Source organism: Littorina saxatilis, linkage group LG3 (assembly GCF_037325665.1).
Source record: "Littorina saxatilis isolate snail1 linkage group LG3, US_GU_Lsax_2.0, whole genome shotgun sequence".
NCBI classification, from domain to species: domain Eukaryota; kingdom Metazoa; phylum Mollusca; class Gastropoda; order Littorinimorpha; family Littorinidae; genus Littorina; species Littorina saxatilis.
In genome coordinates this window covers 32,035,707-32,060,058 of record NC_090247.1, presented here as the reverse complement: position 1 = coordinate 32,060,058, position 24,352 = coordinate 32,035,707, and the positions used below count along the sequence as shown (strand labels likewise).

Below are 24,352 nucleotides of genomic sequence, written 5' to 3'. Positions count from 1 at the left end.
AGATTTTTCATTTTCTTGAGTGGGGGATTGTTCCTTCTTACTTTTCACGAACTTTTTTCGGGCCAGCCCAATTACGCAATATACTTTGGATTTGCGGTGGCGTAGCTTCGTGAAATGGTCACGTTAGTGTGTTGACAGAGAACTGAAAGGGATGGGCTTACACGTTTCTTCATTTTGACAAGAAAGCCTCAGAGAAAATTAGACTTTCAGCGGCCGTTTTAACTGTGATTTATCAAACGAATATCCCCTCCACCAACTTCATGACCTCAATTGGCACAACTTCGATGTCTTTGTTCTTCAGTGTTTGAACAAAAAACTACTCTCGTCAAATAAAAAGAAACCCACTGGAAACGATTGTGCAACAGGAAATGAATGATTGTTTTAACAAACAACTTAAAGTCCAGAAACGACGTCTGCTTCTTTGTTTAGTGTAACGTTGAATTTACTGTGTGAATAGCTTACGAAACTGTGTTTAACTAAAATAAAAAATAAAATAAAATGAATAAATAATAGAAACAAAGTTAGTAAGCAAAAAGTCTGCTTCTTTGTGAGGTGTAACGTTGAATTGACTGTGTTAATAGTTTAGCAAAGTGTGTGTTGTTGTCGGTGAGTCATTGGAAAATACCGCCAAATCTCTTCAGCGCCGAACTCCTTTATAACTGGAAGTCGTCTGTAGAAACACATTGCCAAACATATTGTGTGTGTGTGTGTGTGTGTTTTAGAAAGGAACGAAAGAACTTTACAACGGCTTTAAAAAAGGGGATTGCGTTGGCTTTTGAAATTATCTCCCAACACGTTATCGGTATAAGGGTTATCGAGGCAACGGTGTGTTTGCACAAGTGTCCTGAACACCACACTGTACAAATTGACAGTAACACTCAGAGATTATCCGCCAAGTGTTAACGACCCAGGATTTTTATCCTGTGTTGACTGAAAGGACAGGATCTTATGTGTTTTATCTTCTTCAAAACACTGTCTTCCATAATTAGTAGAATTTAAACAAAAACCGCAGCATTGCAAGCGTTTGGCTTGTGCTGTCATCGACGAACAATTTCTTTTCTGATTTGATGAAGCGTGACTTGACATTTATTCTACTGATTTGATGAATTGCTTCTTGACTTCTGTTTTGATTTGATGAATATCTACTTGACTTCATTCTGTTGTGATTCGTTGAATTGTGAACTGATTTTTCTCCTGAATTGATAAAACGATCGTTGCTTCACTTCTGTTCCGAGTTGATGAATACACTGTGACGTCAGTCTGATCGCATCTGGTTGATCCGTTTTTACGTGTGTGCATTGTCAAGTGCTGAGTCTGTATTGTGTTACACGAACAAAGCCACCGACGTTTTCGGTGAATATTTTTCTTCGTCAAGCAAAGAGATATTAATTCTGCGAACTAACCGCAAATCTGAGAAAAAACTGATTTGTGGGATTTTAACGCAGACATATTTTTCTGTGCTGCATAATTTGAAGAAGCTGTGAAACTGAGTCGAATTACAAAAACTGACACACGGTCGACGTTTGCAAAATATTGTGATAATAGTTACGGAGTTCTGCCTTCATGATTGTGTTTTCCTTGGGAACAAGGGATAGAGTTGTTGACATTTGCACTGGGATTCAGGACAAGCGTTCGGGTTTCATAACGTGGCTTTTGTGTTTGTGAGGGAAACTCGTTCTCGATCATCAGAAAAGGCGCGTTTATCGAATATGGCTGTTATTCACAACATTGGCGGTAAGCGTGTTCTAATCTCTGTCTGTCTGTGATTTCTCTGTCTCTGTGTGTGTGTGTGTGTGTGTGTGTGTGTGTGTGTGTGTGTGTGTGTGTGTGATGTGTGTATGTGGTGTGTGTATGTTAGTGTGTGTGTGTGTGTGTTGTATGTGTGTGCGTGTGTGTGTGTGGTATGTATGTGTGTGTGTGGTATATGGGTGCGTCTCAGAATCTCGTCCTCTGTTTGTGACATTATCACCAAAAGTAAAATCTTCCCAGAAAACGTTGATAATACTATTTACACACTTCTCAGGGTGTACCTTTTCAGTTTAAACAAGAAAAAATATAACATTGCCTTTAGTTTGCCATATATTGAGCATTATTTGGACCATGTGTGCAAAATCACCCGTGTAACATGGAAACAATAAAAGACAAAAAAACTGCATTTATAAGGCTGAAAACGACTTTTATTCAGTTATTATTGTTGAATCACAAGCCATTATAGAGTTCAATATGAAATGACTACATGCAAACAACAAAATAATGGTTTTTTCAAAGTTCCATGCATTCGTCAAAATTTCAAAATAACAAGAAGGGCAAAGCCCATACGACTCACATGCTTGACCTTGACCTTTACATGACCTTGACCCTAGCAATGACATCATACACTAAGAACTGCTTTACACATTTTTCCTACCAAAATACATGTGACCTTGACCCAAGGTCAAGGTCATCCAAGGTCATGCAACACAAAGCTGTTAATTCAAGACATAGGAAGTACAATGGTGCTTATTGGCTCTTTCTACCATGAGATATGGTCACTTTTAGTGGTTCACTACCTTATTTTGGTCACATTTCATAAGGGTCAAAGTGACCTTGACCTTGATCATATGTGACCAAATGTGTCTCATGATGAAAGCATAACATGTGCCCCACATAATTTTTAAGTTTGAAACAGTTATCTTCCATAGTTCAGGGTCAAGGTCACTTCAAAATATGTATACAATCCAACTTTGAAGAGCTCCTGTGACCTTGACCTTGAAGCAAGGTAAACCAAACTGGTATCAAAAGATGGGGCTTTCTTTGCCCTATATATCATATATAGGTGAGGTATTAAATCTCAAAAACTTCAGAGAAAATGCGAAAATGTGAAAAATGGTCGTTTTTAAGACAACAATTACGGCCCCTGTGACCTTGAACTTGAAGTGAGGTCAAGTTGCCGCACATGTTTTTTGAGATCTTGTAACCATACACCATCAGGCCACATCAGGTGTTGATAGACTTAATAGTGTCCAAGAAAATCCAACGTTAAAGTTTTCCGGACGGCCGGACGGACGGCCGGACGGACGGACGGACGACTCGGGTGAGTACATAGACTCACTTTTGCTTCGCATGTGAGTCAAAAATGAAAATCAATTAATAATATCCTGATCAGAACATGTTGATACATGGCATTCATTCAGTCTTATTGACAAATAACCTTCACAATAGCATATATACAAAGATTTGTTGCTCTAAGACAAAATGTTAGAAAGTTATCCCAAAAGAATGCAAAATGGTCACCGATGTAACATGGAAACATCACTTTTGTAACAAAGAAACGGTAAATGCTTTTTCCCACAAACTTTACTAAATGAAGCTGATTTTGCAACCAGATTCTTCTTAGGTAAAATGCCAAACACTAAAACATGAACAGAAAGAAAAAAAGCTGGACAAAATCAATCAAACTTTGCCCAAAAAAAGAGAAAAATGAATGAAAAGTTCATCACCGACGTAACTCGGAAACGAACAACCAGACTGTCACGTTTCAATATATCACTTAAGGTGATTATGAACCGGTTAATTACTACTAATTAACTAACCACACCACGATCCACTCTCGCAGGCATACAATTAAATAGAGTCAACAAAAGTATAAGTTTCAGACGCCTGTTTATGTATAAACTCTCCACCTCCCTCGAGCCTTCACTCAAAATATGTTCCTTTTACGTTCTCAACACGTAAAAAAACCAGTGTTCACTGACAAAATGCCAGTAGTATATAGAAAATTATAGTAACACGCTGAACCCGTGTAAATATAGTTAAATGCGAATGTTCTGTTCGAAAAGCTCTAGTTCGTGCAGGTGTCACACACCCCACGTTGTCACTACTCCAATGAAATCACAGATACGAAAAAGACAACGGTGGTCAACGGGGTGCGTACGACATGGTGCACTTAGCTTTCTTTCTGTATGCTGGTTAGCCGGTATGCTGGTTAGCCGGTATGCAGGTTAGCCGGTCTGCTGCTTAGCCGGTATGCTGGTTAGTCGGTTCGCTGGTTAGCCGGTTCGCTGGTTAGCCGGTTCGCTGGTTAGCGTAGCTTCAACAGGTCCCGCCAAAGTCAGCCGTGCAGATGTTACAGGAACGTAACGAAACGAAACGAAACGAAGGCTGCAAACAGAAAGCATCGGTGCACTAAACATGTCAGCTACCCCTCACCCACCACCTTAAAACATGTCATCTTTAAATATCTCATCGAGCACGTGGGCCTGCACAAAACGGACTTTTTACAACAACAAAACAGTCATTTTCCGTCCTTCTCTCCCTATCTGCAAAAACCATATACAGATTAGTATTTTAGCGTCACAGAGAGTAAATTATGCGCTAACCTGGAAAGAACAACAGAGAGTATTTCATTCCACAACACAGACTCATCAACAGCGTTAAATAATGATTTATTACCTCAAAAGCCTATGATTGTACTCTCATGGAAGCAAAATCCGCTTCCTCCCTGGAACAGCCTCTGTTCGTCAACAGTGACAACAACGTCCAGAACCCCTTGTCGAATCCTTATGCGAAAGCCATCGCACGAAGGAAAATTGACGACTTGTCCTCAGCAAAATACGTGGCAGAGAGAAGAAATAATTGGTGGAAGTTCCCTTAGAGTGCCGAATATAATACTCGGTGAAAAACCATCATACTCTAGAAACTGTGTATTAGATCCTTCCCCTTCTGCCGCTGGGTGTCAAGTGCGCCGTCCTTGTGCCTCTCTCAGACAACCTAGCCAATAACACGTGACTGACCTTGTCACAAAACCAGTCCAGCTATACACAATTCTGCCTCCCCAAGCAGAAAAAAAGACACGAGAAACTCAATCCCTGAAAATCCCGTGCGCGCTGTCAGCGAAAAACCGTCAGCCCTATGACAGCAGAAACCTCCACTGTAAAACTCGTGCGCAGCAAACCCTCCGTGTTCATTGAGCACTGTCAGCAACCTCTGCTGTAGCCCAATATCACGTACAGGCGCTTTCTATCATACTCGACCAAGAACAGGCACTCCACTGAGTGACACTTTCTTGGTCTATGTCACCCGATCGTGACACACCTCCCCTCTTCAAGACGAAACCTCGGTTTCGCTCACAGTCATGTTCTCCTCTACAGCCCGAGAGAGAAAGTCAGCTCCAACATTGTTGGCGCCCGGAATGACGCGTACCGTGAATTGGTACGGTTGGAGAATCAACGCCCAGCGCATAAGTCTGGCGTTTGCCAACCTTGCAACCTGAAGATATTGCAGAGGTTGATGGTCTGTTTCCAGACAGAAAGGTCGTCCTCAAGAACGAGCAACCCCTCGTTTCACCCCTGATGACTGCAACCTTCTCTGTCTTCTTGTCTTTGTTCTTCTGGTCTTTGTTCTTCTCCCCGTAGGCAGTCCTCTCTATGTAGGCGCGCAGCAGGTTGGCGTGGTACAGGCGTGCTTTCCCGTGCATGACGATCCTGTAGTCGTTCTGGCCCACCTTCGCTGTCACCTCAAAAGGTCCTTGCCACTGCAGTTGTAGCTTGTTGTGTTTGACAGGTAGAAGTAGCAACACCCGTTCTCCAATCTTGAAGCTGCGCGGCCGTGCCTTGCGGTCGAATCCTCGCGCATAACGCTGTGCTGCTCTTCCCAGGTTCTCTTGAGCCAGTTTGCAGGTCTCTTCAATCCTGTTCCTGAGTTCTACTATGTAGGTCGCTGTCGTCTGCACCTCCTCGTCAGCTTCTTCGTCCGTCCAAGCCTGACGCAGGATAGCCATGGGACCGCGTACCTGTCTGCCGTACAACAACTCAAATGGGGAAAAGCCCAAGCTCTCCTGAGGAACCTCGCGGTATGCAAAAAGCAATGCTGGGATGTACCTGTCCCACGTGCGTGGTTTCTCCTGAGCTAGTTTCCTCAGCATGGTCTTCAAGGTGCCATTGAACCTTTCCACCAGTCCGTTGCACTGAGCATGGTAAGGAGTGGTGAAGTGCTGCTCCAGTGATAGCAGTCGTGCTGCCTCCGCCATCACTCCTCCCGTGAACTGCGTGCCTCTGTCGGTGAGTACCTCTGATGGAATTCCCAGCCGGGACCACATAGTAACCAGAGCCTCAGCTACTCGCGTGGCTTCAATCGATTTCAGAGGGATCGCCTCTGGGTATCGAGTAGCGTAGTCCACCATGGTCAAAATGTATCTGTTTCCGTCCTCAGACGCAGGCAAGATGGGCCCGATGATGTCCACTGCCACCCGACGAAAGGGTTCGTCGATGAGCGGCATCTTCTCTAAGGGGACCTTCCTCACCCTTCCTTTGGCAACCACCTTCTGGCACTTATCGCAGGACGCACAGAAACGTCGGACATCCGTGCAGATGCCTGGCCAGTAAAAGTGGCGCCAGACACGATCCGTGGTCTTCTTGGTACCAAGATGACCTCCCAGAATCGAGTCGTGTGCCGTTGCCATGACACCCTCGCGAAACTCGCGAGGCACGACAACCTGTTTGAATGTACCTTCTTGGTTGCTGAACTCCCGGTAGAGCAACTTCTTGTCCCTGAGGAACCTTGACCTCCCATGCTTCCCGCTCAGCTTCACCTTCCCCGACTTCGCGTGCTCCCGAGGAGTTGCTAATGTCGGATCAGATGCCTGAGCCTTCGCGAGAAGCGCGGGGGTCACGTTCCCCAGGGCAGCTCGTGCAGCAGGTAGGGGTTTGAGAGGTTTGTCCTCTCGCTCCGCCTGTGCCCGCGTGAGCACTGAAATGACGTCGGGAGACCGATAAACGGGAACCTCCCTGGTGACGCCGTCCACAAACTGAACCCGGTTTCCAATGAGCAGGTCGCATGGAGGATCGTCCATGACGACGGCCACAATGGTCCCCGTGAACAACGGTGTTACGACCTTGATCACTGCCGTGTTCAAGTCGTAAGCGTGAGATGCCTCGGCCATTCTCACCCTGATGCTGTCTCCTGTGTAGGCCATAGCTGGAACTAGACTCGCCCGAACCACTATCATGTCTGCCCCTGTGTCCCGCAGACCTTCGCCCTTCACTCCGTTAACGTAGACGTTGCAGTGGGGCTGGAAATGTTTCCTGGAGCACGGAACGCAGAGTTGTGGAATGGTGCATGAGCTCGTGACGTCCCTTAACTCCTCGCTGCCAACAAAGTGTACGCCCTTCTGGTCAGCCTGTCTCTTGTGGCAGTCCTTCTTCACGTGGCCCCGCTTGTTGCAGTAGTAACACTGGATGTCAGTTCTGGAACCTGATCCTTTGTGTCCCTGATCGTCCTTCCCGTCCTTGGGTCCTGAAGAACCCGAATTTCCCGATTTTCCCGGCCGTGAGCCTGAAGATTTGCCGGAGATCGCCTGGGCGTCCTCGTGTACTCTGATCCAGTCGGCTGCCTCCTGAGTAGTCTTTGGCTGGTGTTCCTGCACAAAGGTCACCACCTCAGGTCGCAGGCTGGACATCAGTTGCTCCATGACAATGAGGTCGGCAAGGTCGTTGACGGTCCAGTCCTTTTCGGCCATCTCCACCCAGCGCCGCAGGTAGAGATTAAGGCGTGCCACAAACTGATGGCTCAGCTCGCCGCTCAGTCTCTTGCTGTTACGCAGACGTCGTCTGTAGGCTTCCGCAGTCAGGTTGAAGCGCTGGAGTAACGCCTTCTTTAGTGCCTGATAGTCTCTCGCCTCGTCGTCATCCAAAGCGTTGTAGAGCTGCAATGCGCGTCCTTTTAAGCAGGTGCTAAGGCGGCTAGCCCACGTGGCCTCTTCCCACTTCTGGTCAGATGCAATGCGCTCAAACCGGCGTAAAAAGTCGTCGAGCTCGTCCTTGTCATCGTCGAACGTCGGCAGTCTCGTACGGTCGGCAACAAACGTCGGCGCGCTAGCCTGAGTAAGCGTACCCTTCTCGGCCTGTAGCCTAGCTAGCTCTAGCTGGTGATCGCGATCCGCCTGTTCCTTCCGGTCTAGTCTGTCACGTTCGTCTTTCTTTTCCTGTCTGTCTCGCTCTCTTTCTTGTCTGTCAAGTTCGGCCTGTCGTTCGGCCTGTCGTTCCCTTTCTTGTCTGTCTCGTTCATCTTTCTCTTTCCGTTCTTGTCTGTCACGTTCGTCTTTCTTTTCCTGTCTGTCTCGTTCTTCTTTCTCTTTCTTGTCCTGTCTGTCACGTTCGGCCTGTCGTTCTTGTCTGTCAAGCTCTTCTTTTCTCGTCTGTCGCTCTATGTCTTCCTTACGTTCTAACTCCTTGCGCTTAAGCAAACTACGCGCTCTAACGCGTGCGTCACGCTCTGTCTGTTCCTCGCTACCAGGAGTCTCAAAAGTTAATCTCTTCGTAGGAGATCCCCCTGTAGCCATGGTTAGTTTAGCAAAGCTTTATCACAAAAGTAAGTCTAACGCAGCTATAGCTAGAACACGCGGTGATGAAAGCGGTGGATACAAAAATCCAGCAACCGGAAAATGCAGAAGAAAAATCCAAACGGTGTAGAACAAATCGCGTAGCCTACTTTATCGGCTGCTTTTTGCGGTGAAACAAAGTGTTTCCCACAGCCGTGACCTACTTTATCGGCTGCTTTTTGCGGTGAAACAGAGTGTCTCCCACAGCCTTGGTTAGGACAGAAGTCCTCGGACCCTTCCCCCCCAAAATTCCAACAAAGTCAAAATATGGAGAAAAATCCAAGTAAAACAAGACGGTAGAAATGTAACCTGTTACAAAAATGCGAAACAACAATGTAGAGAAAACTGAGTAAAACGAATAACAAATCCGCTAACCCCGCTCAGCTCTCTGCAACGGAAAACTCTGAACGTACAACAACAAAGATTCACAAACAAAGGAAAGGGAAGTAATCACAGTTAGCGCATACAATAACTCACAAATTACAATTTACATTTCCTGCAAGATGTGAATCGCTTAAGGTGTGGTATATGATCAAAACTATACAAAAAAGGGTAGCACCAAGCAGAAAAATAAGTCGAGCACTGACGAGATTATCTGCTCTTAGTTATCCTTAATTGGTGGGTCTTTATCAGTTGGAAATTAACTGAGTAAATCCCGGCTTGGCCCCCATGTGTCACGTTTCAATATATCACTTAAGGTGATTATGAACCGGTTAATTACTACTAATTAACTAACCACACCACGATCCACTCTCGCAGGCATACAATTAAATAGAGTCAACAAAAGTATAAGTTTCAGACGCCTGTTTATGTATAAACTCTCCACCTCCCTCGAGCCTTCACTCAAAATATGTTCCTTTTACGTTCTCAACACGTAAAAAAACCAGTGTTCACTGACAAAATGCCAGTAGTATATAGAAAATTATAGTAACACGCTGAACCCGTGTAAATATAGTTAAATGCGAATGTTCTGTTCGAAAAGCTCTAGTTCGTGCAGGTGTCACACACCCCACGTTGTCACTACTCCAATGAAATCACAGATACGAAAAAGACAACGGTGGTCAACGGGGTGCGTACGACATGGTGCACTTAGCTTTCTTTCTGTATGCTGGTTAGCCGGTATGCTGGTTAGCCGGGTTGCTGGTTAGCCGGTTTGCTGGTTAGTCGGTTCGCTGGTTAGCCGGTTCGCTGGTTAGCCGGTCCGCTGGTTAGCCGGTCCGCTGGTTAGCGTAGCTTCAACAGGTCCCGCCAAAGTCAGCCGTGCAGATGTTACAGGAACGTAACGAAACGAAACGAAACGAAGGCTGCAAACAGAAAGCATCGGTGCACTAAACATGTCAGCTACCCCTCACCCACCACCTTAAAACATGTCATCTTTAAATATCTCATCGAGCACGTGGGCCTGCACAAAACGGACTTTTTACAACAACAAAACAGTCATTTTCCGTCCTTCTCTCCCTATCTGCAAAAACCATATACAGATTAGTATTTTAGCGTCACAGAGAGTAAATTATGCGCTAACCTGGAAAGAACAACAGAGAGTATTTCATTCCACAACACAGACTCATCAACAGCGTTAAATAATGATTTATTACCTCAAAAGCCTATGATTGTACTCTCATGGAAGCAAAATCCGCTTCCTCCCTGGAACAGCCTCTGTTCGTCAACAGTGACAACAACATCCAGAACCCCTTGTCGAATCCTTATGCGAAAGCCATCGCCGACGAAGGAAAATTGACGACTTGTCCTCAGCAAAATACGTGGCAGAGAGAAGAAATAATTGGTGGAAGTTCCCTTAGAGTGCCGAATATAATACTCGGTGAAAAACCATCATACTCTAGAAACTGTGTATTAGATCCTTCCCCTTCTGCCGCTGGGTGTCAAGTGCGCCGTCCTTGTGCCTCTCTCAGACAACCTAGCCAATAACACGTGACTGACCTTGTCACAAAACCAGTCCAGCTATACACGATTCTGCCTCCCCAAGCAGAAAAAAAGACACGAGAAACTCAATCCCTGAAAATCCCGTGCGCGCTGTCAGCGAAAAACCGTCAGCCCTATGACAGCAGAAACCTCCACTGTAAAACTCGTGCGCAGCAAACCCTCCGTGTTCATTGAGCACTGTCAGCAACCTCTGCTGTAGCCCAATATCACGTACAGGCGCTTTCTATCATACTCGACCAAGAACAGGCACTCCACTGAGTGACACTTTCTTGGTCTATGTCACCCGATCGTGACACAGACATGTATTATAAGGTTTGACATGAAGATTGCAAATGTTCAAAAGTGGTTAATTCAATTGTTAAGACAATAAACCAAAGGCATTGGTTACATATAGAACAGTTGCCACTTGCAGTTAATTAATTTATTTCAAAAGAGGTGCAGCAGGGGGCGTCACTTGATGACAAGCGAGAGCTGCAGCCGGGGCTGGATTCTGGGGTGCAGCCGGGGCTAGATCTTGAGGTGCGGCAGGGATCGGTGCTTGAGCGGGGGGAGGAGCAGCGTGGATTGGTGCTTGAGCAAGGGGTGGCACTCGAGGAGCGGCTGGTTGTTGAGCAATTGGGGGGGGGGGGGTGAATTTGGGGAAGTTCAGGTCGGAGGGCTTGTCTGTCCCAATTTCCTGCCTCACGAACATTCGCGCAAACGCCCACCCCAGACTGGCACGCAGCACAAAAGCATGACAGCAGTCGTGTGCAGAGCACATTTGGCTCCCCGCACCTGATGCTGTGCAGAGATCGGGTGCCTTTGAGTGTCTTGACCACTCGACCTCTGTCCCTCTGGATGTCGGTCTGTGGCACCCAAAATAACGACCGAAAGGAGTGGCCGTCGCACTCTCCATCTCCAGGCTGCTTGTTGAGCCTGCTTGTGAAGCAAAAGTCAAAGAGATCCTTGGCGTTGTCGATGTTGGCCGCTCCTGACTTCACAGCATTCGCAGCGCCGTGCTTTACGACGGCACTTTCTCCATCAGATGCACCTTTCCCGTGGCGCGATCCAAAGAAGTTGCGCTTCCATGTGCAGCCGAAGTCCTGTATGGCATGGGAGATATCGCTGAATGGGCCTTTTGATTTATATTGGGCTGCACAGCCGTCACTCCATTGGATGACATGCTCAACGGAAAGCTATTATTAACAAATGTTTAGCCTAATTTTTCACTTCATAGAATATCATAGCAGCAAAAACTCACCTTTTCTCAAGAACCTTGGGTGTTGATCACTTTCGTAACAAAATCACAGACTTCGGAAACATGCTCGAAATCTTTCTTCGCTGCTGGAAGCTGAACTATTTCTCTCTGTAACTGCGCACCTCTAAGGAAGTTACTACGCGCAAAATAGTTCTAATCTTTCTTCAAAACTCTGAACATTCTTTGCAAAACCGTTCACCATCGTAACTGAATTTTGAAGAAGCATGTCATATTGCGCAACTTTCAACTTAGTTTGCAGATGCAATTTTGAGAAAATAATACTTAAATAACATTTAGCTTAGCGATTTTCTATGCCCTTTCATGTCAAGATCGTGTTGAAGATGAATATGCAAATTCTAAAGTTCAAATTTAGGACTTGTTGCTGTTGCACGCGTGTGGAAAACTATGTTACGAAAGTGATGGCAAACTTTCAAGCGATTAATTTCGTTTAAAAAAAACAATTCTGTGGACAAAATAACATTTCAACTGTCAAGTACACTTAAACCAAACACACATAACTAGAATAGCAGTCATTGGACATTCTAAACGATTCTTGTAGTGAGGTGCAAAACTAGTTGATGGTTCATGTCACAGATCACACCTCCATTTTTCACGCATCCAATCATTTTTTTTTCGCAAAACAACCTTCATAATAATCATGCAAAATACTCAGTTTTGTTTGTATTATTTCTTTATTCATTTTACTTTTCAAAAATGTCAATATCATGATTTAAAATTCAGTATGTTTCAACTGTGGGCTAATTTGATTATGGTACACACAAAAGGTTCAGTTTCTGAGACGCACCCGTATGTTAGTGTGTGTGTGTGTGTGTGTGTGTGTGTGTGTGTGTGTATGTGTGTGTGTGTGTATGTGGTGTGTGTGTATGTTAGTGTGTGTGTGTGTGTGTGAGAGAGAGAGAGAGAGAGAGAGAGAGAGAGAGAGTGTGTGCCATGTGTGCGTGTGTGTGTGTGTGTTACTGTATGTCTGTCTATCGGTGTTAATGTGTGCCTGTTGTATTTGTGTCTCCTGCCTTGCTTTTCTGTGGTTGAGTACACACACACACACACACACATACACACACACACACACACACACACACACACACACACACACACACACACACAAACACAGAATGTCGCTAGAGTCATGGTAACGCTCGATATGGCAGGCCCACTGGGCGTTACCCTTGTAAAGTGAGTATATTGACATTCCATATGGTAGGCCTTTTGGGCCAGAAGCTACAAAAATGAAGGGGCATTTTGTATGGCTGGCCAGTAAGATTATAACTCCCGCGAGGCTCTCTTGTTCGCACATCATCGGTGCTAGTGGCGGTGAAATGTCTGGAATTGTTTGATGTCAATTCGTTATCACGGTTCCAGCGAAGGGCACATTCTGATGGTGTTTATCTCTGTCAGTGATCTGTTTATCGATCGTTCGCTTTCTGTCTGCCTAGCGGTACTAACCAATGTATACAAGTGAATGATTTGTATTTTATTAAACGTTCTATATTTATCATCATCACTATCATTATCATCGTCGTCGTCCTCGTCGTCGTCGTCATCATCATCGTCATCATCATCATCATCATCATCATCATCATCATCATCATCATCATCATCATCATCATCGTCGTCGTCGTCATCATCATCATCATCATCATCATCATCATAACCATGATCATCATGATCATCATCTATCTGATTCAAATCGCCCCCTCCCTTTCCCTGCCTACATGTCCTCCCGATCTCTAACCCTCTACCTCTCTCTATTTTTCCCCTCCCTCTCTCTGTAACACACAGACACAGACACACACACACACACACACACACACACACACACACACACACACACACACACAAACACCCCAACTTCCCCCACCCCCCCCCCACACACACACATACACGAGCGCGGGCAGCTAATATAGGCACAATAACCAACAAACAATGACGATATTTTGTTGTCGCTGAAGTAATAGATGTGGCGACACCATGAGAGCCGGGGGTTCCAACGTTTAACCAATCGATGCGGTGCAGACGTCGCGCTGTTTTAGGACACTTCCCGCGGGATGGGAGTTGAGACAAACCCTCTACTCTGCTGTCTTTTTGTCCTCACATTTCTATCCCCCCCCTCCCCTCTCAACCCACCCCCCTTTCCCCATCCGCTTCAAGATGCGTCTCTCTTTCTCTCTCTCTCTCTCTCTCTCTCTGGTATGGTAATCACTTCTAGACAGAAACATCAGCTGGCCCCACTTGTTCTAAAGCTTAACCTTGGATCATCACCGATTGAGCAAGTCCGTGAACATCGGGTTCTAGGAGTCACAATAGATTCTGAGCTAAACTGGAAATGTCATTTAAACAATATAAACAAAACGCTGTCGAGAAACATGTTCTTATTCTCGCAGCTACGATATTATGTCGACACTTCAGTTCTTAAATTATTTTACCATGCACACATTCTTTCGCATTTAAGTTATGCTTCTACGTTATGGGACAACTGCAGTGATGTTCACATGATCAAACTGAATTCTCTCCATCGTCGTGCAGCTAAACTTATGATACCTAACTCATCGGTCACTACTGACGAAAAACTGAAACTGCTCGGCCTCCTTCCGTTGAACCAGCAGCTTAAACTGAATAAATCATTATTCATGTTTAGAGTTATGAACAAGGAAGTCCCAGAGTACATTCTGTCGCTGTTTCAAAAAGCAACCAACAGGTATGGTTCTAGTAAATTAATTCCACCTCGCCCCCGACTAGATTTGTACAAGTCTAGTCTTGCATTTTCAGGGTCATCAGTGTGGAATTCACTTCCAACAGCATTAAAATATATTCCATCAGTCAAAGCCTTTAAAAAGCAAATACACAGACATTTGTTTCAAATCTGATTCCAAGTGGAGCATTCCACCGTTATCGTAACCTAGTGGTGATTCAAAATGGGTTTACTCCGATGTATTAAACCGTCCTAATGTTATCATTCATACCGGTTATCTTATAGCAGTCTCTTTTCAGGGTTACTGTTTCTGTTGATACTGTTGTGTTGGTATATCCTTTGTTGTAGTTCTTTTCTTCCTTTTGCTATGTTGTCGGTATTTTTTGTAAAATACAAATGACTTACTGTTTGTTATTTTGCTTGCTCGCCGTTGTTGTTTCATTTGGACCATATGTTTCTAGTGCTCGGGATTTTTTTTTATTTTTTATTTTTTTATTTTTATTTTTTTTATTTTTATTTTTTTTTAATTATTTTTTTTATATTTTTTTTATATTTTTTATTGTTATTATCGTTATGACATCATCATCCTTACCATTATTTCATATTTCTATTGCTGTTATTGTATTTAATAGTATCAAATACTATAACTTTTTCTTTGCCTTTAAATGCCATTTATTATCATATGTACGGTTGTTTTTTGTTTTTTGTTTTTTTTGCCGTCAACCTCTTTTGCTCTTATAATGTTTTCATGTCTGTTTTGTATTCATGTTAGTTAGCAAGGACAGATTGTAAGACTAGGCAACGCCTAAAATCTCCATCCTTCTGTAATAAAGTTTAATCAATCAATCAATCAATCTCTCTCTCTCTCTCTCTCTCTCTCTCTCTCTCTCTCTCTCTCTCTGGTGCTCTCTCTCTGGTGCTCTCTCTCTCTCTTTCTCTCTCTGGTGCTCTCTCTCTCTCTCTCTCTCTCTCTCTCTCTCTCCACCACTCTCTGTCTCTCTTTCTCTTTCTCTCTCTCTTTCTCTCTCTCTCTCTTTCTCTCTCTCTTTCTCTCTCTCTCTCTCTCTCTCTCTCTCTCTCTCTCTCTCTCTCTCTCTCTCTCTCTCTCTCTCTCTCTCTCTCTCCATTTCTGCGTCCGTCACAGTCATTCTGTCTTCCTCTCTGTCTCAGTCTTTGTGTGTCTGTCTGTGAGTATGTCTGTCTGTCTGTGATCTTTCTGTCTGTCTATGTCTCGCTCCCTCTGCACGCATTCGCCTTCAAAATTTACAGCAAACCATCCCAAGAAAAGATGAAGCGTATGTAGACAAGAAAATACACTGGTGGCAAAACAACTCTGACTTTTTATCTTAAACGCAATATTTAAAAATACCCTTTTATTTAACCTCCATAATGACTGTAATTCTATTTCAAGTTATTTGGTACAGTTCTATGTTAATCACCCAATTTTGATTGATCGCACAATCTTGCAATATGTAGAGGTTACATGCCGAGTCTCAGTGATTATTAAAAATAATGGTCGAAGTTAGCGGATCATGAAAAATGCGAGCTTTAGCGAGCTTTTTCATGACCGCGAACTGAGACCATTATTTTTTATAATCACTGAGACGAGGTGTGTAACCTCTTTATTCCTCCTTTCTTCAGTTATTCAAAGAAAAGAGGAGTTTTTTTGCGAAAGTTTGATCGAATCCTATTCTCTCAACCAGTCAACCTGCGCAGGCGATCCATTAATGCGCGGTTGTATAGTTCCGTGCAAATCATTCCATTCTGTTAACACTTCTTGTCAGTTTTCCTATTTTGGGCTAAAATCAAGTACACAGATATGCTGTTATTCTGCTGTGGCGGCAAAGGCAGATATTGTGTGTTCTGTATATGTTTTGGTATCGCTTAGAATAATGTTTTTTCGTCAAATGGGACTAGCAGACGAACTTTTGCACCCGTGTTCCAACGTTAAAAACTGTATGAAGTTCAGTTTTCTGGGGAAAATAGTGTATGAAACCCCTTTATGTTGTTTAAATTGATGAGATGTGTGCATTTGGTTGCGTGTGATCTGTTTATTAAATGAAATATTGTTGAAAACTGACCGTCGGATTGCAGTCTGTTGTCGAAGGAACTGAGTGAAAAGAAGGGGAACTACTCTTGTCGCTAGACAAAGTATGAGTTACTTGCCTTGGGAAATTGCTTGTGATGAACGGTTTGAGCACGGCAGATCTAGATTCAGAAAACAACCGAACTCATGGATTTTATATGGAGATTCATGTGTTCAGGCCTGTAGTTGTTAATTTAAATGCGGTATGTTTGTATTGTTTGCTCCAGAGATGTATACTTCGTACATTAGAGCGTTCGAAACTTTTCAGTCGCAAAAAGTAGTACCGAAACAGAACAACCTCTCAACCCATTGCACTATCGAGGATTCAGGCTGTTGCTGGGTCGTTATTTGTTTGGTTGCTGGGTCATTATCGAAAAATAAGTACCCCTACAAGTTTACAGAGGTAAAGAAGCAGAGGGGGGAATAAAGTGCTATATTGCTATTTCATATGTTACGTGGATTTCCATTGGTCAATTGGGCAAAACTGAGCTCATTGTAAAAGTGATATCGACGACATTTCCGTCGATATCAGTTTTGATATCGACGACCTCTTTATTGCTTCCCCACTTCAAAAACAAAAACACCTACATTTTAAAACTAACAAATATATATGAAAATGTAATGATCCCAGAATTTAGTTGAGCAAGTGACTAAAGACTTTTTGAAAGAAAAGACATTTTTAAATACTGAAAAGTACAAGAAAAGAGTGAACAAAAAGAAATAATAATCAGAGGGAGGGATATGGAACAGCCAAAACTGAGACAAATACTTTTGTAATTTCTTTACAGTAAATACAAAATGTCCAGAGAATTAGCAATATATCTAACATTGACTGACAATTTTAAATATGTTTGCGAAAAATCGATTTTAATGACAACTTTAATTAGCAAACTCATTAATTAATTTGTAAGCCTCCAAGCTGAAATGCAATACCAAAGTCCGGGCTTCGTCGAAGATTACTTGACCAAATTTGTTTGAAAAATGAGAGCGTGACAGTGCCACCTGAACTTTCACAAAAAGTCGGGTATGACGTCATCAAAAACATTTTATCAAAAAAATGAAAAATTGGTGGGGATATTATACTCACGAACTCTCATGTAAAGTTTCATGAAAATCGGTCCAGTAGTTTTCTTTGAATCGCTGTACACACACACACACACACACACACACACACACACACACACACACACACACACACACACACACACACACACACACACACATACACACACCACGACCCTCATCTCGATTCCCCCTCTATGTTAAAACATTTAGTCAAAACTTGACTAAATATAAAAATGAAAAGGACAGGACACAGAATCCAAACGGCAGGGCGGAACTCGTCCGTTTTTGGCATGTCTTCCCTTTGATAAACTATAGCTATCCGATCTTTTTCCTCTCAAATCAGCTCCGTTCTTCCTGGACGGCCATGGAATGTGTGGTTGCCAACCACCCTGGGTCCTCAGAGGCAAACCCCAAGTAGGCTTGAAAGTGGTCACATCTAAGTATTGGCTTCTTTGGTCAATAGTAATAAGGCCGATAGTCTTGAGCCAAAACGATGATCTAGTTTTGAGTCAAAACGATGATCTAGTTTTGAGCCGAAACCGATGATCTAGTTTCGAGTCGAAAACAATGATCCAGTTTTGAGCCGACACGATTTATGCATTATCATTCTTCAAATAATCGTCCACCAGTATAACGTTCCTGGCATAGTAGCATTTCTACAAAGGCGTGATGACGTCACGCTAAACTTCATTACTATAATTGCTGACATTAATATCAAATTCAACAACCTCCAACGTGAACTTTCAGGTGCGAGTCCAGTCTCGGCACATTCTGAGGGGATTTGTCACCTTGGTTTGTTTTTGAGGATTTTGTATGTCAGTACCGAGCAACCGACCGAATACTGTCACCTGCACGCACACAGGCAAGTCGTACGTGTAGTTGCCTTAAAAATGCCTTTCCTACCATCTTCCACGTCACCTCATCGTTTTTTGCCATACTGTGCTAAAGCAAGTGGAAAACTTCGATTGCAGAAACTTGATATTGTCCGAAGTAATGCCCTCCGGGGAACGGAGCTGTGCGCACGTCACGTTTTGCACGTGAAGACCGTGCACGTCTACTCAAGGGAAGGGGAAAAGACTCGCTTTGGAAACATACAATAATTAAACAGAAATCTAAACAACAAAGGGACTGTGGTGAGATGAACAAAGTTAAAAAAAAAAAAAATTTATGTACTCACCGATACAAGGGCAGCGCAATACAATACGACGTTTTGCTTGAATGGATGCTTCATCAGGATCACGAACAAACAAAAACAAAGGGAAACAAACAGCAAAAGCAACATGGAACGAACAAGGTATGAAAAGAAGCTGGAGGGGAAACACAAAAGGGAAGGAGTTACTAAATGTATTGCTTTTGTAAAATGTTGCTTAACTTTTGAGCTTGTGTTTACATTCAAAGCAGAAAAAGAAAAATCCCTTTTTGGGAGAAAACTTGCTGGAACCCAAATCAATCAGAATCCAGCTAATGATGACAGAACATCGGACGCACAAGGCTTTTCCTCGCCGGCCATGAAAATGTACCTGGCCTCAACTTAGACCGAACAGGAAGCTGAATTGAGAGAGGGGAGGAAGAGGGTAAGGAGGCAGGGCAACAGTGGCGAATATATTTTTGCTTTACAGCGGAACGCTCCTTTTGATACCCCCCCCCCCCCCCCTTCTTCGACTTAAAGACCCACTCCTCCACCCTTATTGAAGATTTTGCTATCTCAGATTTTCTGTTCGTAAAGACAGTGACCGGCACGGTTGGCCTAGTGGTAAGGCGTCCGCCCAGTGAGCGGGAGGTCGTGGGTTCGAACCCCGGCCGGGTCATACCTAAGACTTTAAAATTGGCAATCTAGTGGCTGCTCCGCCTGGCGTCTGGCATTATGGGGTTAGTGCTAGGACTGGTTGGTCCGGTGTCAGAATAATGTGACTGGGTGAGACATGAAGCCTGTGCTGCGACTTCTGTCCTGTGTGTGGCGCACGTTATATGCCAAAGCAGCACCGCCCTGATATGGCCCTTCGTGGTCGGCTGGGCGTTAAGCAAACAAACAAACAAACAAACAAACAAACAAACAAAAGACAGTAATTTTACCTCCATTTCAAGACCCTATATTACATTTTTGAGATTAGATATTAAGTTGTCTTATAAAAGGGTGGCCACTGTAGAATGAAACTGACAGGACTGAAAATCACAAGAAGAAGTAAGGATGGAGGGGGGGGGGGGGGCGGTGGCAGGGATGTAAATACGTGAGGGGGATGCACAATACGGTAGAAAAGGATTGAAGGCGGGGAGATGATGCAATGATGGAATGATAATTAACTAGATGGGATTAAAAACATGTTTCAGGGATATTTCCATACATTTAGAAATAAGCGTCGTCAGAGCAATGTATCTAATTGATCTAAATTCACATGATTTAGCGCTGGACAACTGTGGACTACGTATGACCAAGATCTGGTTAAAAATAGTTGTAAGAGGATATTTATGGTTTGTTTGTTTGCTTAACGCCCAGCCGACCACGAAGGGCCATATCAGGGCGGTGCTGCTTTGACATATAACGTGCGCCACACACAAGACAGAAGTCGCAGCACAGGCTTCATGTCTCACCCAGTCACATTATTCTGACATCGGACCAACCAGTCCTAGCACTAACCCCATAATGCCAGACGCCAGGCGGAGCAGCCACTAGATTGCCAATTTTAAAGTCCTAGGTATGACCCGGCCGGGGTTCGAACCCACGACCTCCCGATCACGGGGCGGACGCCTTACCACTAGGCCAACCGTGCCGGTCTGATATTTATGGTCATGTTTCCTGTTCCTAGACAGATCAAGATCTTGTTATGGCCATTCCTCCACTTGCACACATACCAATAATCAACATCCTCAATGCCGCTTTCCGTGCAGAGTGGATTTTTGTATGAATACATTTCTGAACAATCACTAGTGCTAATATGATAAATTAATTTATGAAATGATTCCAACTGTGCGCAAAAAGCAGTCAGGCTGTTGATGTCTGGGATGTCTCCAAATGGAGGGTTCGATCGTTCTCCATGTGAAAATCTGCCCAGATCTGAGATGGTGAGCGAAATCGTTGACGCTGGAAGGACTATGCCTTTAAAACAACAACAACAACAACAACAACAACAACAACAACAACAACAACAACAACAACAACAACAACAACAACAACAAAGACGATAACAAAGAAACTAACATTGATGTGAAAGAAATTCTGTTTAACAAGTACACAGAACGGCGAAGGAGAAAATGAAATCGAGGGGATGTGGTGGGGTGTGGGGTAACGCACAAGAGGCGAAGAGAGGAGGGGGTGTTGCTGGTTGGGAATCTTTGAAGACGTCATCGGAATTATATCAAAACAAGGTGTGGTCGACATTATCTTTATTCTGAGGATATTTATGTTCATGTTGATTATGCGTAGGCACATCGCCATCTTGAAGCTGAGCTGAGCAGGTTGACAAGGAGGACTGGAAGGGGAGGAACGGAGAGTTGTGAAGCGTAAGAAAGTAGGGGAGGGGGGGGGGGAGGTATGGAGGGTGTTGGCAGGCTTGCAAGCGACACGGACAGTAAAGGAATATTGACAAGATGCTGCGCTCTTGGAATACATTTTTAGACAGTACTTGATAATGCAAATCCCACACAGATGATAGTTGTGTACTGCCGAACAAATTCAGGAGCGTTTCATATGTGTCTATTCTTGTATCTACTTATTTGTTTATTTATGTACGCATTTATGTACTTTCAGACTATTCATTGATCCATCCATCCATTTTTTCTCTCTCCACATTTTACAACATTAATTTAATCCTAAATTTTAACAAAAGTGAACCTGAAAATATCAGTAGAAGCAGTAGTCGTAGATTTATAGTAGTACTTGTAGCCAGTAGCCCAAAGTCGGAGAACATCAGGTCCACAAGAGGAGGGTGTTTTTAACTGGAGGTAAATTGCAGCTGTTATATACTTCTTCTTCTTCTTCGTTCATGGGCTGAAACTCCCACGTTCACTCATGTTTTTGCACGAGTGAATGTTTACGTGTATGACCGTTTTTACCCCGCCATTCAGGCAGCCATACGCCGCTTTCGGGGGAAGCATGCTTGGTATTTTCGTGTTTCTATAACCCACCGAACTCTGACATGGATTACAGGATCTTTTTCGTGCGCACTTGGTCTTGTGCTTGCGTGTACACACATATACAACACACTGATCTGAAAATAAAGGCCCTAAAGAGATAAGTCTTAACTTGGGGGCCGGGGTGCTCTTAAATAGGAGCTTCCACTTTATCAACCGCCGCTATGCCGTTCACGCTCCATTCAACAACAGTACTGCGCAGTCGCAGTAGTGTCATTTGGTGCGGAACTACTGCGTGAGCTATCGTCGCGTGTGGAATGGTAATCCCAGCATTGCCTCTTCCGTCTGAGAGTGTCAGGCAGCCACCACAAAACCCGGTACTTGGCTGACACAAACAGATCGAATTCACACTCCGCTTATGTACTGGACACTGAGAAAACGACTTTCACAGCACCATTGTTGTGTAGGCTTACTCGGCGTACATGTGGGCTGAGTTCGAACGCATGATTTGTATATATACGATATTGTATGAAGTGACTGCTGACACAATCAGCGTCTTGCCATTAACGGTACAAGAAACTGAATTCACAAGCATTGGTTTGTACTCACCATCACGAAATCAACTTTCACAATACAATACAATACACTACAGTACAATACAATACAATACAATACAATACAAGACAATACAATACAGTACAGTACAGTACAATACAATAAAATACGATACGATACAATACAATACAATACAATGCCATGCCATGCCATGCGATGTGGTGCCGTGCGGTGCGTTGCGTGGCGATGCCATGCGATGCAAGGCAAGGCAAGGCAAGGCAAGGCAAGGAAAAGCAATACAATACAATACAATACGATACGATACAATACAGTACTGAATTCGCAAGTAGTTTTTGTATTCGAGATTTGAGCAAGTGACTGCAGACACTTCTAGCTTCCCGCAGGCAGCAGAAATATATTAAATTGGCATGCAAATGTTGTCACCGTAATCAAGACATCGACGTTCAGAACACCATCGATTTGCACTCGACAAGACTGTACATGCAGACTCAATTTACACTCAGGCTTTGTAGTCGAGATTGAAGGAAATGACTGAAGACACCTAATTAGCGTAGTGCAATTAACATTATTTTGCATCAACTGAATTCACCTGCAGAATCTGTTCTCGCCATAAAAAAATGACTTTCGGAACACTATGATTTTGTACTCGGCATAGCCGTGCAAGTATTGAATTCACGTACAGGTTTTGTATTCCTGTATGCAGACATTTCTAGCGTGCTACAATCAACGGGAATGCAAACTGAATTCACTCGCTGATTTTGCACTCGCAATCAAGAAATCCTCTTTCAAAATCGGAGCACTACTGGCTTGTTTCTGGTGTGATTTATAGAATTCATTTGATTGATATTATGGACTCTGCATGAATATCCATATTCAGTCCTTTACATTTGGTAGCTTTTTTGTTTGTCTCTTTTCTTTTCTCTCTCTGGCCCGCATATTCCTTTCAGCTAACAGACTGCACAACATTTACTTTAAAATGGGGCCCAGCTTCTGTTACCATTTGTTGATATATTAAACCGTTTTTGTTTTTATTAAACCATTTTTGGATTTATTTTAATACTATACATGGGGGAAGGGGTAGATTTTCTTGTCACCTGGAAGTCATGCATTGTTCTGTCTGGCTTCAACAGACTAAATTCCCCACCCAAGATTTTGCACGGGACATTGACGGTTTGATTTTAGCAGCAACAGTTGGACTCAGGAACCCAGCCAAGTGTTCGTTCATGCAGTGTAAGCAGACTGCATTATTCACACACAGGTTTCTGCGTTACAGCAGCAAGCGTCTGAATTATTGAGCATATAACACTTTTTTCTTCATGGGCACTGATTGGATGCCTGGGATAGTAGGTATATCAATCAATCAATCAATATGAAGCTTATATAGCGCGTATTCCGTGGGTACAGTTCTATAAGCGCTTGTCGAATACAGGTATACTGGCAAGACATGAGGTGTGTGACAGCACCACCGTACGGAGGGATTTTGCGGGCATCGCAGCAACAAGAAAGAAGGCCATTTTTCTCGGACTCTCGAGGCAGATGCCAGACAGTAACACTTGGTCTCAAGACTGAATAGATAGTATTAACGGGCTGCATTTCTAAACTGTTCGTGTGGTGTTTTTTTAATTGGTTTGAAGGTGGGGGAGACGTTTGTCTGCCATCTCAATGTGTTGTCCTTGAGATTACGTTTATGCGCAATGTAGTGACTTTTCCTCTGATCACAATACGCATTAACTTTGTGCGAGTGTCGTATGTGCACTTATTACAATTGAAAAAATCCCCTCAAATATTGGCGCTCCAAGTCTTCTTCTTCTTCTTCTTTTTCCCTTAAGCTAGCTACTAGCTAGCTGCCCTTTCCCCACCTCCTGTATCACCAACCCCTTCCCATTTTCTGCTTGTTTGTGTATCTGTTTTGTCTTTTGTTTTGTTTTTCGTTTCCTGAAATGAGCTAATGTACTTATTCCGCCATCATGCTAACCTTTGTTTTGTAATTACTATGATTGCTTAAAATAAGCATTATATGCTTGAGTATGTAATCATCCATGCATTGTTCTTGTCATGATTAAAATTGAATAAAGTTTTGTTTAAACCAGATTACGTTTAATGGTTTAACTTTTTGCGCTCCTTTGTTGCATGCAAGATTCTGTAAAATTACAAAAAGAAAGAACTTTGAAAAAACTAGTGTTTAAACCATCAGGTTGCATAAAAATGCAAACGGATTTCACTCGCTGAGCTTGGAGCTGATAGAATCAAGTGTACGTTGTATTAGTTCATGCATAAATCTTACACTTGGAAATTTTACAATTAGATTTCACA

The 24,352-nt window shown here is 43.4% G+C and overlaps 1 protein-coding gene across 1 annotated transcript in view; it reads left to right on the top strand.

The window, feature by feature from the left end:
* Positions 1 to 519: 519 nt before the first annotated feature.
* LOC138962155 (synaptotagmin-10-like) overlaps positions 520 to 24,352 on the top strand; it is a 78,297-nt gene continuing 54,464 nt past the window's right edge. The window contains exon 1 of the mRNA XM_070333880.1: positions 520 to 1,734. Coding sequence (XP_070189981.1) covers positions 1,710 to 1,734 — 25 coding nt within the window. The 5' untranslated portion in view covers positions 520 to 1,709. The remainder of the gene's footprint in view (positions 1,735 to 24,352) is intronic.